At 48.6% G+C, this 17110-nt stretch overlaps 5 protein-coding genes across 5 annotated transcripts; 2 read left to right on the top strand and 3 right to left on the bottom strand.

Moving 5' to 3' along the window:
* Positions 1 to 217: 217 nt before the first annotated feature.
* TrAtP1_012975 (uncharacterized protein) lies at positions 218 to 1702 on the bottom strand. Its single transcript, XM_014088255.2, has 3 exons — positions 1429 to 1702; positions 687 to 1229; positions 218 to 617 (listed from the first exon to the last, which is right to left on the bottom strand). The coding sequence occupies exons 1-3, from the start codon at positions 1588 to 1590 to the stop codon at positions 393 to 395; spliced, it is 930 nt and encodes a 309-aa protein (XP_013943730.1). The 5' UTR covers positions 1591 to 1702; the 3' UTR covers positions 218 to 392.
* Positions 1703 to 3389: 1687 nt separating this feature from the next.
* Positions 3390 to 4927, top strand: TrAtP1_012974 (uncharacterized protein). Its single transcript, XM_014088652.2, has 2 exons — positions 3390 to 3893; positions 3945 to 4927. The coding sequence occupies exons 1-2, from the start codon at positions 3524 to 3526 to the stop codon at positions 4829 to 4831; spliced, it is 1257 nt and encodes a 418-aa protein (XP_013944127.2). The 5' UTR covers positions 3390 to 3523; the 3' UTR covers positions 4832 to 4927.
* On the bottom strand, positions 4927 to 10243 carry TrAtP1_012973 (uncharacterized protein). Its single transcript, XM_066115743.1, has one exon. It carries the CDS (start codon positions 9821 to 9823, stop codon positions 5024 to 5026), a length of 4800 nt encoding a protein of 1599 aa, XP_065971843.1. The 5' UTR covers positions 9824 to 10243; the 3' UTR covers positions 4927 to 5023.
* Positions 10244 to 11210: 967 nt separating this feature from the next.
* Positions 11211 to 13370, bottom strand: TrAtP1_012972 (uncharacterized protein). Its single transcript, XM_066115742.1, has 2 exons — positions 12803 to 13370; positions 11211 to 12744 (listed from the first exon to the last, which is right to left on the bottom strand). The coding sequence occupies exons 1-2, from the start codon at positions 13202 to 13204 to the stop codon at positions 11326 to 11328; spliced, it is 1821 nt and encodes a 606-aa protein (XP_065971842.1). The 5' UTR covers positions 13205 to 13370; the 3' UTR covers positions 11211 to 11325.
* Positions 13371 to 13500: 130 nt separating this feature from the next.
* TrAtP1_012971 (uncharacterized protein) lies at positions 13501 to 16226 on the top strand. The gene is made up of 3 exons (XM_014088649.2): positions 13501 to 14108; positions 14180 to 14870; positions 14924 to 16226. Exons 1-3 carry the CDS (start codon positions 13742 to 13744, stop codon positions 16134 to 16136), a joined length of 2271 nt encoding a protein of 756 aa, XP_013944124.2. The 5' UTR covers positions 13501 to 13741; the 3' UTR covers positions 16137 to 16226.
* Positions 16227 to 17110: the final 884 nt, after the last annotated feature.

Raw genomic sequence — 17110 nt, 5'->3', positions numbered from 1 at the left:
CGGAACAACGGAAATGGCTAGGAGTTTACTGCTTTGCTTGCTTGATTTTGTAATTTCTATGTTTTTTTGCTTGTTTAGCGCTTGCTGAAGCCTGTTCTCTCCCTTTTTTGAGACCAACTGTTTTACTAGTCAGTATGTACACCTTCATACTACCAGCATTAGAATGCTGGTTTTCTCTCATTTATGATACCCATTCTCAAGCAATGAAATCAAAATCTTGTTGGAGGCTATATATATTCTATCTTTTGATCTCCTACTTCTATGGATGGTATTTCCGTCGATTTAAAACTTGACTTGTTTGTCTCCTCTAAGCAATCCTTGTAGTCCATTATAGCTCTACATCTAATCCATTTTGCATTGAAATATATCATGGTGAAGAGAAAAAGAAATCTCTATAAGAAATGTTGGCGGAATTCCTTGAGAGAAACGCTCACGTCGGTGAGCGCAGCCTTTGTGACTTCTCCAGCTTCGGGATGGCCCTGGCGCTGGAATGTCCAGACTTGCTCAACGCCGAGGCTTTCCAAGAAAGTGAGGGCGCGTGAGTAGTTTGTTGCTACTTGGGCGAGTCCGTGGCTGTCGTCTGACATTGTGAATTTGCCGCCCAGTTGAAGCCATTGCTACATAACATGTTTGTAAGAAACTTGAAACAACTCTTGATTTGGGATGGGGGGGGGGGGGAAACTCACCTCTGAAATGACTCTGCATGGATATGGCTCCGCGAGGCCCTTTCGAAGAGCCGACGTGTTGCACTCCAGCCAGGCCCCAATCTCGGCAGCGTACTCGAGATTTCTCTTGATCCTCTGCCACACGCCCTCCCACTGCCGTACATCCCTGCCCGGCTCCTCGCTCATCAGCCGAATGAGATCAAAGTGGCCCACAATCCGCGGCTTCAGCGCCTTGAGCATCTCATACTGCAAGTCGTAGTAATCCTCATACACGCGCTCTTCTGAGCCGCCCGCTGCTTTCACGGCGGCCGCGTACATGGCCTTGTCGAAGTCGATGGGGATGCTGTGCACATGGTGAAGCGATCCGATGAAGTAGTCCAGATGGGGCGATTCTGCAAAGAGGTTTTGGACGAGAGGCGCAAAGGAAGGGCGGATGAATTCGGCTTCGAAGCCGATGATGATGTGGATTTGGGAGGCGTAGGCGTTTTGGAGGCGGCGGGCTTCGAGGATGTAGGCGTTGTGGCGGGGAGGGAGGACGGCGAGGGAGGCTTTGGGGTCGTCGAGCTGGGAGGTTGTTGTGTGAGTTGGATTTCAGGTACTTTCTAGGGCAATCTTGTTGATTGGTTACAAGAGGGGTGAAGTGAGAGTATGATGGGATTTTTGGTGTTGACATGTGAAGGTGAGATGGAGGGGTAAGTTGTGACTCTTGGTTTGACGAATCAAAGGATATGTGTTTGTATGCTGTTCAATGAGTATAACCTACCTCTTCGGGATATAGATCTCGCTCCTCATAGCGTGGCATGTGCTCTGTAAGGCCAATGGTTTTATACCCAACAGATATAGCGTGCTTGATGATGTCCTCGAGCTCATCGGCAGCGTGGCCGGGGCAGAACTGCCCCGAGTGGGAATGCATTGTAAAGGCCATTGCGAAGACGAGATAACTAGCCTGGTAAGAAGTAGTAGAATATGTGCTTGAATAGATGAGATGATTGAATGGGGTATATCATGTACGTTGAGAGATTGAGTTGGCCTTTATGAGATCTAAAGTTTTGTATACGCTCTATTTTCCAAGACTGGACGACCCACTAAATCTTTTAGAAGCGGGACAGACCCGGTAATCTCGGGACCCGTGAGAAGATTCTGTAAAACCATTGGTCCGTTTGTTGAGGCATGAGGGGGGACGTTGCAAAGAGGACTTAATGTCTAAAGATAGATTTCGCTTTGATGCTATAGTATCTAAGCGTTGGATATTACTTATGGAAACTCAGTAATGAATGTCTGCGCATTCAATCAACTCTACTCTCCTCCAAGTTGTCATGTTCAGCCACAGAGCGATGCAGCACCAGCCACAATATCAAATGTGGCTGCTGCCGAGGGTCATGTCTTATCACAATCATCTTTATTGGTTGCTTCAAGTATCACATCTCAGATCAAGCAAGGACCCTTTGAAAGGTTCAAAAAAATGATTTCTTGAAAGGGAAAGGCCCATTTTATTTCTACCTATTTGTTAAGCTTCATTCTGGGGAGCGAACAGCTCCGCAAGGAAAAGCTTAGCAAGAGCTCATTCTCCCTTCCCGCGGCTTTGAAACTGCAAAATGCTCCTCTTCTCCTCCATTCATCATTCAGCAGGGCCTATTCTCAATTCCTCTACTTGAAATCCACAGTTTAGAAACAGCCGTCTGCAATTAATTTGCCCAACCTAGTCGTTTACGAGGGCATCTCAGAAACCACTCGCGGCACTAACACTCAACTGTGACAGCGCCCAGGCCGCCCTGCCAGCAACTGGAGTCTGCAGCCGATTGTCGGCCAGCATGCAGCACAATAAGCCCGTGAGAATGCAAGACGGCGGTCTCGTGCGCTGCCATTTGCCTATTTCTCCGCAACTGAGATGAAGAGCAAAGAGAAAACGGCCACAAGTGTGCCCTCCTCTACGGAATGGTGGCAGCTCGCCAGGCCCGTCTGCAATTTGTCAGTCAGCACAGCCGTTGAAGCCAAAACAAAACAAGGCGGCTTGGCTGCTCTCCGAACTGGTGCATCATCGTGCGTGAGGCTGAGGGCCGCGAGCGTCGTCTGTGGTTTTCATCTCGGCAATCCGGCAACGTCGGCGCACGACCCGCGCATTAAGGACGGCGCCAGTTCAGGCTTGATGCGATTAGCAGCTCCAGGATGGTGGACCACGTCTTGATGCTTTTGTGGTCGTGAAGCAGATACAGCTCAGTTGATCTGTCTTCATCGTCGCCATTCTCTGATAATAGCAAATAACCTGCGTATGGCAGGCGTATATTGTTACCCAGCCTGCCACCCTCTTTTATCCCTCATCCGTCCTCTTCACGCTGCCAAACGGTCGGGTAGCAGCGGTAGGAGCTAAACTTCCAATATTTGATCTGCAGGCTGAATTTGGACCCCTGCCACTCCGGGCTGCAGCTGAAAACAAAGCCCAAACCCGTTGTGATGAGCATCCAATCAGCATTCTGCCCCCGACGGAAATACCACCGCTCTTGTTCCGCCGCGGAGACGAGCTTCCGAAAGAGGCCTGTCAAAGGCATCCGGGCCAAAAGTGCTGCTTGACAAAGAATGCCTTGCCTGCCTCTCTTTCGCGAATAAGGCGGCGACAAGTGCACGACCCCTGCAAACAATCAATGGCCCCTCAAGGTCACGATGCATGGTGTTATCGGGGGGCACTCTTCCTCGTATACATACTGTAGTCTGTAACTTAATAATATTATTACTGGGATATCGCAGGTGTGAAGGATATTTCTCTCTTTTCTCGCTGTGCGGAGCTGGAGTCGATATCTTGGTAGAAGCAACAGACATCAGATACTCGCTGGCTTCTATATGCCGGCCCCCAATCATCAAGTATGGTGAACATGCAGACTCTACCGCCTTCTCTCTCATTACTGGTCTGTTCCCTCCTTGCGACAACTTCTTCCGCTCTGCATGTCAGGCCCCGTCTCGATGTCTATCCCACGCCAGTCGCGAATCTTCCAAACGCAGCAGCACCAGCCACCATCACCGCTGCGCCGCCTCTCGATATTCTAGGCGACTTGAAGTTTGCGCGGGCTCTACCTACCATCCCCTCATGTGCCACATCGTGTGTTGCCTCGGCGGTCACAAAGTCGACAGACTGCAAACTGGGAGACTACCAATGCGAGTGTAATTTTGCGACTGTCATTAATCAAGGGGCGGCTTCCTGCGTTCAAACCGCTTGTGGATTTGAGGGCGCTCTTCGTAAGTGGACTTGGAAAGCCTTTGAAGGCTGGAGCTGATGAGATTGTATAGAGGCGCAGGTAGCGGGCGAGCAGCTGTGTCTCAGTGTGCTCGGGGGTCTTGTTCCTTCTTCTACGCCGACCAACAATAACAATAACAATCCTAGTCCCTCGCCCGGCTCTGGCTCTTCGTCTTCGAACGGATCTTCGCCAAAACCAAGCAGTTCATCCGGAGGATCATCTGGTTCTGGTTCTGGATCCAACTCCGGCTCAGGCTCTGGGTCCAACTCTGGATCCGGCTCCAGCTCCGGCTCGCATAAACCCAGCAAAAAGACCAAGCTCTCCGGTGGTGCCATTGCCGGCATTGTCGTCGGCGTTGTAGCGGGCATCTCCGCCGCAGCCGGAGCCATCTGGAAGTTCTGCTTGACGAAGATGAAAGGAGGAAGCACTGCTGAAGGCACAGCCGCAGCTGGAGTAAATGGAACAAATGGAGCACCGCCCTCTGGCACTGCTCTCGAAACCGCCCAAGTACACCCCGATCCTGCCAAGCCTACCGGACTTACTTCGACTACGCCGCTGTCGACGACGCCGAGCGAGTTGTCCAATAACCACCCTCACACCGTTTCGAGCGTATCACCACCGTATCAAAGCCCTGTCACACCAACTCCTCCAGTGTACCCCAACGCGGCGGAGCTACCCAACGGATCATGGCCGCAACAGCAGCAGCCTCCAGCTGGATATGTATATCCGCCTCCTCAACCAACCGGGCAGCCAATGCATGGCTATCAAGTGCCTGGACAGCAGCAACAATACGCGCCAGTTCAGTCTTATCCGCAAATGCACCAGGATTATCATGAAGCTCCGGGAGCACCACCACCAGAAATGGCTGGTGATACGCATATTGTGCAGGAGTTACACGGACAAACTACTTCAGGGGGGGTTTATGAGATGGGGCACTGAGACGAGAGTGAAAATTGTATGAGTATATAGAAAGAATAAGGGAGCTAAATAATGTATGTAATTCAGAATGATATCCACGTCTATTCAAAATCTTACAGGTATATATTGCGCGTTTCTATAAGTGAAGATGAGAACGGACAAAAAATGAGAAAAGAAAAGAATCGCTCTACAAAAGAAAAATATTAGAAGCATCTAGAATCCCCACAAGGTCTTTGACTTCCACCAAGGCCTCTTCCCCTGAGTCTCAATCCTCTCTTCAGCTCTGTTATACCCTTCTTCCTGGACGTCATGATTCCCAACAATGTTCAAAAACACTTCATTCAACGTCGTAGGGCTGACGCTATAATGCGCAACACCTAGATAATCTTTCTGCTCTTCCAGCATAATCAGGAGTCTGCCCCTTGCGCTCTCAGTGCTATTCGAACTTCCGACTGGCATTGGGACCGCAGAAGAAGGCATCGAGAAGCGCATCTGTCCGTGGTACGTCTCCTGTTCGACTGTCGCTCCGGAAAAGTTATTCAGTACCCAAACACGAAGAGCCTCCATCTCTGCTGCAGAAGAGTGCGGTGCAGTCTTGCTAACAAGATGTACATGTAATGTGTCGCCGAAGCGGTGGCGAAGCTTCTCTGTCGATCCGAGGGCGAGCATGCGGCGGGCCATGATTCCTGCGCGGTTGGCGAGAGCGTCGGCTTCTTCCATGCTGTGCGTCGTGAGGAGGATAGAGCGCCCTGGCACGATGGTCTCGAGAGTGCGCCACATGATACGTTTAGCTGCTGCGTCGAGGCCGGAAGATGGCTCGTCGAGGAGAATCACGGGAGGGTTTCCGGTGAGGGCGATGCCGAGCGAGAGTTTGCGCTTGTTGCCCCCTGAGAGGGTGTGTGCCATGACGTCCGCGTAGGCTTCTAGCCCGACGGCACGGATGACGGCTGGGACTTGGTGGTCCACGTTGGTGATGCCACGGAGACGGGAGTAGTGGCAGAGGTGCTCGCTCACAGTCATGTTGTCGATGGCGTCGAACTGGGGACACACGCCTAGGTTTGCTCGGGCGGCGGCGCGGCGTTTGGTGATGGAGACGTTTTCAATAAAGACGTCGCCTCCATTGCGGCTTGGTGCGATGTCGCCTCGTATGAGAGAGATTGTGGTGGATTTGCCGGCACCGTTGGGACCGAGAAGGGCAAAGACTTGGCCGTGTTCGATGCCAAAGGAGACATTGTCGACGGCCGTGTTCTTTCCGAATGCTTTCGTTAGGTGGGCGATGCGGAGACCGTCGGATTGACCTTCTGTGCCATCTACTCGGAGGAGCTCTTCGACGATTTCTGGGTCGTCAATCTCGGGGGAGGCTTTGGCTTTCTCGGGGGTGTATCGACCAGCACCGCTCTCAACCCAGACGACTATTGTAAACCAGAATACGGATTGTAAGATGAGATACAGAAGAGGACCTCCATAGGCGACAAGGGCTGCAGGATTTGCTTGAAGCTGGTCGTTATCACAGGTTGTCGAAAAGATGTTCTGACCGACCATTAATGTGCGAATCAGCGATCCAGTGGGGAAGATTGCAGCAATCACCCAATGGGCTATAAGGACATCTCGATCAGTGTTCGCGGCAGGAGAGTACGTGAGGATGAATAGATAGGCAATCAAGTAGATGGCAAAACCCAGACCTTGAACGACAGAGGTCAAGGCATACGTTGCCATGGGACTCGCGGCAATGAGACCAAGGAAATAAGAGATGATGATTGTCGTAAGGCCGTAAAAGATGAAAATGGGGAATAGATAGCCTCCGTGGTACCATGAATTTGAAGAGACGACAAATATCATGGCGGCGAAGATCATGGGTAGCAATATAATGCCAAAGTCAAATAGCAAGTGCGCGGCCCAAACAGGCAGAGTACGAACCCCGCTCGAGTACTGCAAGCTGCGAATGTTCCTGAGCCTTTCTGTGTTTGGATATAAGCCGAATAGGCCAGGGAAGATTGAACAGGCAACAGAGAAATAGACAATTAGCTGTAGTCCTCTGCCGGTTGAAGGTGCAACTGGATAATCGAATTCTTTGTACTCCGTTACAATGGTGGTGTTGGCTAGTATCGTATTCAAGAAGCTTTGGCCGATGACTGCAGAGTACATGGAAAAGTTGTCTGCTTTGAAAGCCAATGTTGGTGATGAGTTTGAATCGCCGAGCCATAGGCCTGCAGGCGTAACTGTCCTTCGATTGTCTTGGACAAAATCTTCAAGGGAGGAAAGCGAGTTTACTAGATCAACGGTGACGTTGCCGAGAGAAGTGGTAGAAGAGTCTCTCTTTGTTGCGCTTGGCTTAGGTAGAATGGGCTTGAATAAGTCTTCCATTGAGGATGCACCAAATTGAGATGAAGGACCACCCACGAGATGGGCAGTATCCAGGAGCTTGAAGTAGTCATCATTTGATGAATTGCTACTCCGCTGTGCGGGCGAGCAGCCCACTGCGTTATCGTTACGGATCAGAATTTGGATAACTGCAGCGGCGATAATAGGAATCAAAAAGGCTGCAGCGTAAGGAAGCCAATTCGTTTTGAAGACTGTGAATCGCTTTCGAATGAGTACACCAGTCTGCTGAACCATGCCAATCTGTCTTCCTGATAGCAATGGTAAACTATCGCCGACGGTGGGAACTTCACTTGCTAGTTTTGTGACCTTTTCGTGTACCATGTCGGGTTTTCGCTGTAGATTGTCGCCATGAGCTTCTTCAGCCAAATGTAAGAACACATCTTCAATGGTTGGACCAGATGACCTGTAAGGGATTCCTGCAGTTTCCAGAGCTCGAATTACCTTGGCAGCCTGATCAGAAGACGATGCCACATAGGTAACGTTGTTTGTGGCAATCTTTTTTGTGACACCTTCAAAGTCAGGCACAGCGTCTAGGCTCCTTGGGTCTAACAAATGGATGCGGTAACCAGAACCAAAAGTATCCTTGAGCTGCGCAGAAGAGCCTTCAGCTCTAAGAGTGCCCTTGGATAAAATAGCGATATTGTCAGCGAGCAGATCTGCTTCATCAAGGAAATGCGTAGTCATGATGATTGTTCGCGAGCCTCGTTCTTTCAAGAGGATGTCCCAGATTTTTCTGCGCGATAGGGGATCAATACCGGACGAGACTTCATCCACGCAGCAGACAGAACTGCCACCAATCAACATCATTCCGAGCTGAAGCTTTCGCTTTTGGCCTCCAGACAAGGTTTTTGACCAAGCTTTTGCTTTTGAGCGGAGCCCAATGGCATCAATCAGGGCTGCAATTTCAGTTTCCGGGGTCTTCCTGCGTGGGTCTTTGATACGACTGAAGAGTCGGATATGCTCTTCCACAGTCAGTTCATCCCACAGAACATTCTGCTGCGGAGCAAAACCAAGGCCGCCAGATGTATCAACAGAGATATTACCACTGGTGAAATCACTGATGCCAGCGATGGCATCAAGCGTGGTGCTTTTACCACTACCATTAGCACCTAGGAGCGCTAAGATCTCGCCCCTCTTGGCTGTTAACGTCAAGTTATCGACTGCAACCACCTCAGGTCTTGGTGGTGAGACGAAAGAGAATAACTTTCGAACAAGGCTTGGTTTGTAAATCTTTGTCATGTTGTCTATGCGAACAGTTTCTACGACGCCACTCGTCGGGTCCTTGAGAGATGAGGAAGATCGAGTTCCTGTTGATACGCCGTGCAGGGTCTGCTCAATAAAGGCCGCAATGAAGGGATACACAGCCATCTGGATGAAGAAGAAGATCCAGTGGACGATACCAGGAAGACTAGAAGTGGCACTTGGAGGTGCGTGTACCAAATTCGTGGCTTTTCCATCTTGCTCGAATCTAGCAATGTAGATGACGAAGTAGACAAAATTACACGGCGTAAAGAGCAAGCTCAAAACGGCCACTGTTCCAGTATTGGGGTGCGGAATAACTTGAGCCACTATTCCCATCACGATCCAGATGACAGCAGTCACTACACCAGATAGCTGGGCCTTTTTGAAGAAAGATGCACCAAGCAGTGACATTGAAGTAATGGCGACGCCGCTGATGATGAAGAAGATAATCATGATGCCAAAGCTTGTGTTTGTCCAGATGGTGACTCTGGTGACGATTGATGCGACAATCCAGCCTGGCATGTATGTTATGGTAAAGGCGTTGTGGTGAGAGATTAATCTGGCAAACTGGCGATGCCAACCTTTGCTGGTAGGCATCATGGCGTCGATGAGCTGGGATATGCCCTTTTCTCTCTCGGTGGCAATGAAACCAGGCATGTGATAGCAAACACCAATTAGACCCATGATGAAAGCAACACTCAAATAGTGGATGAAAGAGCTCTGATACTTTCGTCGAACCTCAGCTTGGCGTTCATCTTCAGTCAGTTCGGTATAGGGATACTGCTGCGTCATTTTAGGAAAAGAAGATCCCGATTCTAGGCCCGCAATGGCGGAATCAACAGCCTTCTGGAGAGGCAGTGCATATATCTGGGCATCATTGTCGTCTTTATCAGTCTGGAAGCTGTTCCCCAAACCGCCATCAGCACGTAAGGTGTAGTTCCAGAAGCCACCATTGCCTTCATCCGAAGAAGTATAGAATACCACAGCACCGAAGCAGTTTGACGTGCCACGGATAGTACTCCGACAATTATATCCCAAGTCGGACTCGTCTTTTATGGTGATTGCATGTTTACCAGCACCCTCGACAATTCCAGAAACAGAACCGATGACATGCTCGATATTGCCACTGGTGTGACCGCTGTTGACAAAGACAACCGTGTCTCGACCGCCGGCTGATTTGGAGAGAGCACTTTCGAGAGAAATGATGTCGGATGGAGAGCCAATGCCGAACTTGTCGTTGGGCTGAGTGAACTTCTGCCCGATGCCCAAGTAGACAGAGAGGACGATGGGGAGGATCAGGGCGCTGTAGAAGGTTGACACGAAGTGGCGAGTGATGATGATTTTGAGCGTCTTCTCTGTCAGAGCTCGTATCTGAGTATAGAGAACCATGATGGGATGTGGCTATTGAGGCTTATTCCATGCTAGAGTGGTTTGCTGAAGGATTGGGAGAAGGAGAGTAGTATTTGAAGGCCTCAATCGAGAAAATGCTGTGAGAAAGAATGTATAAGTAGATTGAATAGCATGATCCAGATTCAAGCAGGATTCTGATACAGAAAAAGAGAGAATCAGTGGCCTTTAATAGAACAATGCCTTCTTCAAGTTGTCTCAGCCAAGAACCGAGCCATGTTCGACGCTAGCCTCCAAACCAGTCGCAACGGCCGCTGTGATGGCAGACGAGAATGCGTGGATCGGGCATGGCATTGATCCGCGTATGATGGACAGGGGTCTGCCGTGCTTCTAGAGTCTCGGTTGGATCGTTCAGCCCTGCGACTGGATAGAAGATGATGTAAAGGAGTCGAGGAGGAGCTGCTAACTTGCTGCCTGGCCATAGCTGCGCCATGTGCACGGCTCGTTGCTGTCTATAAGCCCTGAAAGCCCCGTAGGATCCCCTGGCCTTGGCGGCATTTAGCGAACGCCTCAGCCAACCGCAGCGAGCTAACAGCGCCAGGTTTGGCCCGGAATGGACAAGCCAGCCGCTAAAGGCTCCTGTGGAGCGCGGGACCCTTTCAGCGGCACGTACTTCCTAAAGGGGAAGACGGATTCGCTGCTTGATCTGGACTGAATGAGTGGTTACTTCATAAATGAGAACTGAGAGCATAGCCATATTCAATTTAAGCGATCCAGGTATATTAGCAATATTAATCATTCAAACACAGCCGCTCTACAAGCCTCTTGGACAAACAGATACATGTCTTTACGCCTTCTACGTCAAACAACACACCAACACCCGACTTACACTAACACAACCCAACCACACCACTCCACATAGAACAAACCCCTACCAACTTTCCTGGGTTTACGAGCAATACGGTGCTGAAGCAAACGTCACACCCCAAACCAGCTCTGCTGATCTAGGCCCAAATGTCTCATAGCGTCGATCCTGCGCGACGTGGGCTGCCAGCATTCGGACTGGCAATTTTAAGCTGCTTCAACGCTAAGAAACGCTTAAAAGTGGCTGCTTGGCTTGGCTGTGGATCAGCGCGAGAACCCGATAAATACGCGCAATACGGCGAGATCGTTGGAGTGAGGCTGTGGTGGCTAGAGCTGTTATTGGTCGCTGCTCCAAGGGGCTGGTGTCCCTTGGCAGTTTTCTGTACTCATCCTAGTTGGCTTTCATCAAGAGTCGGTGAAATGTTAATATATTGTAATAAATTACTGGCTTGTTAGGCAATATACTGTTATTGAGACCGTTGTAGAAGATTGTAAAGCGAGTTGACTTACGCTATGGTAAGGTGGATATAAGTGAAGGGTCAGGTTGGCACCACGATACATTCAATGGAGGTAAATTCCATGCTTACGGTTCAAGGTAAGACTATGGTCGTATCCCGTCTCTCTATTTCTCAGTTGTGTACTACCTAACCTAAACATAGGTATCACTCGTCGAGGATCTCTCAGTCTCGAGATATATCAAGACTCGCAATCATCGACTCCAACTCCAAAATCACCATCTCATATATCGCCTCCTGAAGCCTGGGCTTCTTCAAGTCCTTTCCATATCCAAAATCACAATCAAGAACTTTTTGCGTGAGTTCTTGGTAGACTGGTCCCAGATAAGATCGTTGTGATGCAAGTCGTCGAATCCCCTCAATGTCACTGTGAGCCACACGTTCCCATCTTCCAATAGCCAAGAGGGCAGCTCCCAAGCTGTATAGCGTTACGTTGCGCACACCGTGTTTGTATTGTGCGTCTTCGATGGAAAGATGTACTACGCTGGCGGGTGATTCAACTTCCATTGCAGTATCTTCCGAGCCGGGCGCGTTATGAGTCAACTCTACTCCAAAGTGTAATGTTTGAAGAGATTCTGTCAAGTCATCTCCTTGTCGAAAAAATGCGAGGTCTCCCACATTCCACAATTCCTTGAGCCAAGGCGTCGCATTGAACTTGAGCACCGCGGAAACGAGACGGTGAGCTAACCGCAGCTGGCTGACAATGTCAAGCCTATTATGTGCAGATTGTCCAAGTGCTTCATCCATAGGCATCACGTTGTCTAATCCCATACTATTGCAATGAGATTCTTTTGGCCAGGGGAAGAAGCAATGGCGAAATGTTTCTTGTGTGCCACCATCAATATGCCCCAGACCTTCTTTGCTACATGCTATGTTTGGGACTGAATAGCGTCTTGAAAGCTCCGAGCAAAAATGCCCAGTGAGCTGTGGGTCATCTAGAGGAGCAACTGATGACTGCGAAGTGGCTACAGAGACAGCAGATGCTGCCGGTGAAGCCTCGCTCGCGATATCAGAGCTGTCACTGATACTAGCAAATCTCACCTTCTGACGCTTTTCCCGGCCACTCCGTGTTTCATCTCTCTGTGTTGTCGGAAGTATCAGACTTGCTCCAGACCAGGCGATAGAACCCATGGTTCTTGATCTGACTTGTACTCGCGTTAAGCTTGTTTCAAGCAGCGGCCGTTGTTGCAACACGTCATCACAACACAGAATAGCAATTTCCATCTGTACTTCAGTATCTGCCTTGGCATCTAGAAACAGTTTGACAAGGTGCCGAAGGTTTGGCACCTCTGCTTCTGACCAGGTCGCTGTGAGACCTTCGTGGAGAGCTTTTGATGCGCGTCGTATAGATCCGTATGCCCCAAACTCTGCTGGCAGTCTTCGTGCTCTGTCGGACCTCTTGATTGCGCAGCATGATGGTGCCTGGAGCTCGTTTACTTGTCTTCGAAGTCGTATTAACTCGCCGTTCAAATTCTCGAGGTTGGATATTTTGTCTTCGAAACTCGTCTTCTCGATAGTGATTTGGACTCGTTTTCTCAGTTTTCGCATAGCATCCTTCAAGGGCTTTGATTTGAGCTTTTCATCCTTGAGAATATTTTAGTCTTTGGACTTCGGATGACCCGCCTATGTGATAGTGTCTTACTCGCTCTTTTTCTTCCTCCAGAGGCAGAAAACATTGGAATGTGTTCTGTAGGGCCGTAATGCTCGCGCCAATGTCAAAGATGACATCTCTCAGCAACGAGAGGTTTCTCCCAAACAAAGTTTGTACATTCTTTCCATCTAGGTAAGAGTTCCATTGAGTACGCGTGTCCTCCGGGTTTTTCATCATGTCATCGATAGCAGCCGGGTCATCTAGGACTAGCCGAAGTAGCAACTCTATCTCATTGAGAAAGCAACCGCGCTGGGCACTAAACAGCTTCTGTATTCGCTCGATTTCGGAGGAGTAATGACGGAATATCTTAAATTTTGAGCGAACAGTTTTGTAAACAACAATTGTATTTCGGATTTCGGGCAGAATGTCAAATGTAGCCGATACGGGATACATTTTGCCAGGATCGCTAGCTCCGCCCAGGGAGGTACATGTACCCTCAGTATGAAGAGTTTTTACGGCGAATTTCGGAATGTTTTATTTTGGTGAAATCTCTGGCAAGAATAGAAATTATGAATGGCAGGCGATTTTACAAAGTTTCCAGAGATATCAAGGCGGAGCGCGCAGAGGCAGCCTCGAATACTCACGTCCTACATGCGCTTATATGCGATAAATGCATCCCGTATGCCCTGCGAAACCCACACAACCACCATATCCTAGTCAGATTCCAGCGACACAATTGGCTGAGTCGAGCTATTTCTGGGACACCGCAGCGCTTCCAGAGCGGCTATGTTTTTTTGTGTCGCCTATTCTTCTGTGTGTTCCAGCGCAGCTCACTTTGTATGTGCGTGTGATATTTGCCGCTGCAAAACTGTGCCTTACCGAGCGGGCCATGCCGATCGGCATTCGCGTTCCCTTTATCGATTTCACATCTCACGATTCAACCTTTGTCTCATGGGATACATGCACCAGTAAATATGGTAGAGAGCCATAATGGCGCAGCCTTTACCATCCCAGGGGGGCTATGATCCAATCAGAAATATCCGAGAATGGCAATTGCAGCAGCAGGACATTCACCTTAGCAGTGGCGCTGATGAGGCTCTTCAACATAATGAAATCTCTCGCCTCTCGGGTAGTTTACTGTCGCTGTTTAAAGAAGTGGTTCTTTCACTACGGGAACAGGCTGCCATCCCAAGCGACGTTCGAATCAGCCTTGAACGCAGCTGTAGCGCTATGATCCTATGGTCAGATGGCTACGGAATTGCCCAGGGTAATCTTAATGATGTATTCAAGAGATCAAGCAAGCTTCGCCACACGCTCTTTACAAACCTGTCGCATCTTGGACACGTGCTCACTGAACGTACGTTGTATACCAGCTCGCACCGTAAGGAATATCCATTAATTGACTGATTTTGCTCCTGCTCGCTATAGGATTAATACCATTAGCAAATATTTCATCCGATACGCTGAAAGAATTATGTTCGAGTGTTGTGTCCAACATCGAAGACGGCAGTGGTATTGCCATTGAAGAATTATACCAGAAAAGTGACGATTCTTCAAGTGACGCCGAGTCTATTTTCTCAAATGACAATATTTATGAGGTTGCCGAGGATCTGAAAACTGATACACATGTTCTATCTAGCCTTGATTCTCTTATCAAGTATCCTGTTTTTGATCTCGAGAAAGGCAAAGCCGTTGAAGACTATATTCATTCCACTTGGAGTCCGGAGAAGTTCTTTGTCGATAAAATTGAGAACCAGTTCCCTCTTGCGGATGTGTCCCTTGCTTCACGCCTGGGGAATGCCAACTTCGAACGCTATGTACGATGCCAGGCGGACAGAGAGGCTTTAGAGAGAAAAGAGAATGAAGAAGGTTTGCCTTCAACTGTGCAAGAAGCGCCTGAAACTACCGGCACAATCATCACGACTTCCGCGTTTCATGATTCTGGAGTTGGGACCTCCGTAGTACCGACAATAACTTACCCAGAAACACTAATGAGTTACAACCAAGATGGCCAACCAGTTCGCATACCACCACTTCCGAAGGGCGCCAAAAAAGGCACGCCATTCTCTTGTGTTGCGTGCAGTCGTACTGTAGTCATTACTAACTACTCTGCTTGGAAGTGAGTATTGTGCACTAGATGTTTCGAGCGTACGAAAGGCTAATGACTTTTAGGCGCCATCTCTATCTTGACCTTCAACCATACATGTGTCTAGATGTATCATGCTCGTATAGCAATACGACATTCCAAAGTCGCGAGAAATGGGTCTCCCATCTAGCACTAGAGCATGACATGGAACCTAATTGGGATTCCATGAAATGTTCTCTTTGCAAAGAGGAAACTGGCAGCGGAAAATGGGCTGTTACTAGACATTTCTCCAAGCACCTCGAAGAGATTGCGCTTTCGGCGCTGCCTATTGAGGACAACTCAGATGCGATCTCCGAGGAAGGTACTGAGCTACATGACTCAGACGATGACGGCGAAAATCTCCTTAGAGCTCAAGACAAAGGCAAATCGAAAGCGATCCCTGATAGTGCTCTAGAAAATAAGAAGCATAACCCTCCGTGCAATACGATCTATGCTCGCAATCTGCCCATCGAATTCGAAGAAGAGATCAAATCTACACTTTCTAAGCAGCAAGGATACAAGGGCTTTACCATGATGCAGTCTCAGATTGCAACTATGTGGTGCTTCTTCGAGTTTGAGAACACGTTGTCCGCCACCAGGGCACTTCATAATTTAAACGGTCAGCTCTTCAATGAGAGCATCAAGGGCGGTTTAAACCTGAAATTCTTCAACAAACACCCAGACAATCCAGTTCTTCCTCGAGAATGGATCGCTGAGTTTGACGAGGTTTCCCAGCGATGGTTTTACTGTAATCCAGGAACCGGAGCTACGCAGTGGGAGACCCCTCTTGTCAACCCTCCATACAATCCTCCCTCCAACGTACCACCTCTTCCCCCGGGGTGGAATGTCTATTTTGACAATGACACACAAACATGGATTTACAATAATCCGGAGACCAGAACAACCCAGGGAGACTTTCCTCTAGTTAACCCTCCTTACAACCCTCCGCCTAGCGCGCCTGCTCTTCCCTCAGGGTGGGCTCCTCATTTCGACTATAGATGGCAGCGATGGTTTTTTGTCAATGAAGAGAGCGGGATATTCCAATGGGAGTCTCCTGGAAACGATAATGTTCGAGCTCGTCCGGAGTCACTCCCGAGCCACTGGTCACGCGACAATGGCTCTTCGCAGGATCCCTCTCCAATTGCTCCAGGTCACACTTCCTCTGCCCCATCTGCCACAACGTCAGGAAATCCTCCTTCTGCCTCGCATGGTGACCATATCGAACCTCCCGCGGGCCAGGGCGGTCCTTCAGGCTCATGAAAGGATAGCCAGCTATGATGGAGAAATCGCAGCAGAGAAATAAATAGAGAGAATGTACTATGTTTCGGAAATAATATTTAATTGCTATTATTTAAGTCTCAAGTCTCAAAGTGTAGTCGCTGATAAGTACAAGCTCATACAATAATAATTGGAAATGAGTATTTCCTAAAGAGAGGAAATATTTGACTAGGTATATGTCTTATAGTGTTAGGAGATCAGTTACAGACATATGCCAGTTTCATTCACTGAATCGTGTAATGTTGCTAAATTTCAGTTTACAGCACTGATTGAGCACAGTCTAGTAGTTTATAATAAATTAGACTCAATATTCTGTGTGCTGAGATCTATATCAATGCTCAACTATTAAAAATAGATTGGAAAGATAGAACTTGGTAGCATCCAATTGCCTGAAGATACCCCCCGCTGCGCTTCTTGAATCTGTATATCATGCTACGGCGGGAAAATACATACATAATCATTGACAAGAAAGACAGCAAAGCAAATGATTTGTAATGGATATTGAGTAATATTATGATTTCTTAAATACTGCGACTATGTCCGATGAAGTCCGAATAGCATTAAATTATGACACCATCTGGAGCTTGGCTCAGAGTGGTATTAACGATCTATACGTAGATTGCGCGCCATACGAGTCACATAGATTGCCTTATATTCAAGCAATGATTACAAATTTGACAGAGTCTTACCCGTTTCATGATTGATGCTGCAAGGCTATTCGATGAATTCTGGAGTCGGAATTACGTCTAGGCCTTTGATCTATCTATATGGACCTTGGCGAGCAATCCCGATTGCCGAGCAGGTGGCGGCAAGCCTGAAGATCATTGCAACCTTTAGAGTTATAGTGGTCTGCAATTGTGATGAATTGTTAAAGTTTTTAAAAGCGAGACCCTGATGACGTAAAACTCCACACTTAAATCCGAGTTGAGCCCGGTCATTTTGGAAGATCGGTAGCT

This window comes from Trichoderma atroviride, chromosome 7 (assembly GCF_020647795.1).
Source record: "Trichoderma atroviride chromosome 7, complete sequence".
Classification (NCBI taxonomy): domain Eukaryota; kingdom Fungi; phylum Ascomycota; class Sordariomycetes; order Hypocreales; family Hypocreaceae; genus Trichoderma; species Trichoderma atroviride.
This window is presented reverse-complemented; position numbering and strand designations above follow the sequence as displayed.

What these genes read in the sequence shown, in the direction of transcription:
- TrAtP1_012975 (XM_014088255.2), bottom strand. Translation starts at nt 1,590, where the DNA reads ATGGCCTTTACAATGCATTCCCACTCGGGGCAGTTCTGCCCCGGCCAC. An exon ending in GAGATCTATATCCCGAAGAG is followed by an intron (nt 1,230 to 1,428) that starts GTAGGTTATACT and finishes ACAACCTCCCAG; the next exon opens with CTCGACGACCCCAAAGCCTC. An exon ending in CATGCAGAGTCATTTCAGAG is followed by an intron (nt 618 to 686) that starts GTGAGTTTCCCC and finishes CATGTTATGTAG; the next exon opens with CAATGGCTTCAACTGGGCGG.
- TrAtP1_012974 (XM_014088652.2), top strand. Translation starts at nt 3,524, where the DNA reads ATGGTGAACATGCAGACTCTACCGCCTTCTCTCTCATTACTGGTCTGT. An exon ending in TGGATTTGAGGGCGCTCTTC is followed by an intron (nt 3,894 to 3,944) that starts GTAAGTGGACTT and finishes GAGATTGTATAG; the next exon opens with AGGCGCAGGTAGCGGGCGAG.
- TrAtP1_012973 (XM_066115743.1), bottom strand. Translation starts at nt 9,823, where the DNA reads ATGGTTCTCTATACTCAGATACGAGCTCTGACAGAGAAGACGCTCAAA.
- TrAtP1_012972 (XM_066115742.1), bottom strand. Translation starts at nt 13,204, where the DNA reads ATGTATCCCGTATCGGCTACATTTGACATTCTGCCCGAAATCCGAAAT. An exon ending in TGGAGGAAGAAAAAGAGCGA is followed by an intron (nt 12,745 to 12,802) that starts GTAAGACACTAT and finishes AATATTCTCAAG; the next exon opens with GATGAAAAGCTCAAATCAAA.
- TrAtP1_012971 (XM_014088649.2), top strand. Translation starts at nt 13,742, where the DNA reads ATGGCGCAGCCTTTACCATCCCAGGGGGGCTATGATCCAATCAGAAAT. An exon ending in TGGACACGTGCTCACTGAAC is followed by an intron (nt 14,109 to 14,179) that starts GTACGTTGTATA and finishes TGCTCGCTATAG; the next exon opens with GATTAATACCATTAGCAAAT. An exon ending in ACTAACTACTCTGCTTGGAA is followed by an intron (nt 14,871 to 14,923) that starts GTGAGTATTGTG and finishes AATGACTTTTAG; the next exon opens with GCGCCATCTCTATCTTGACC.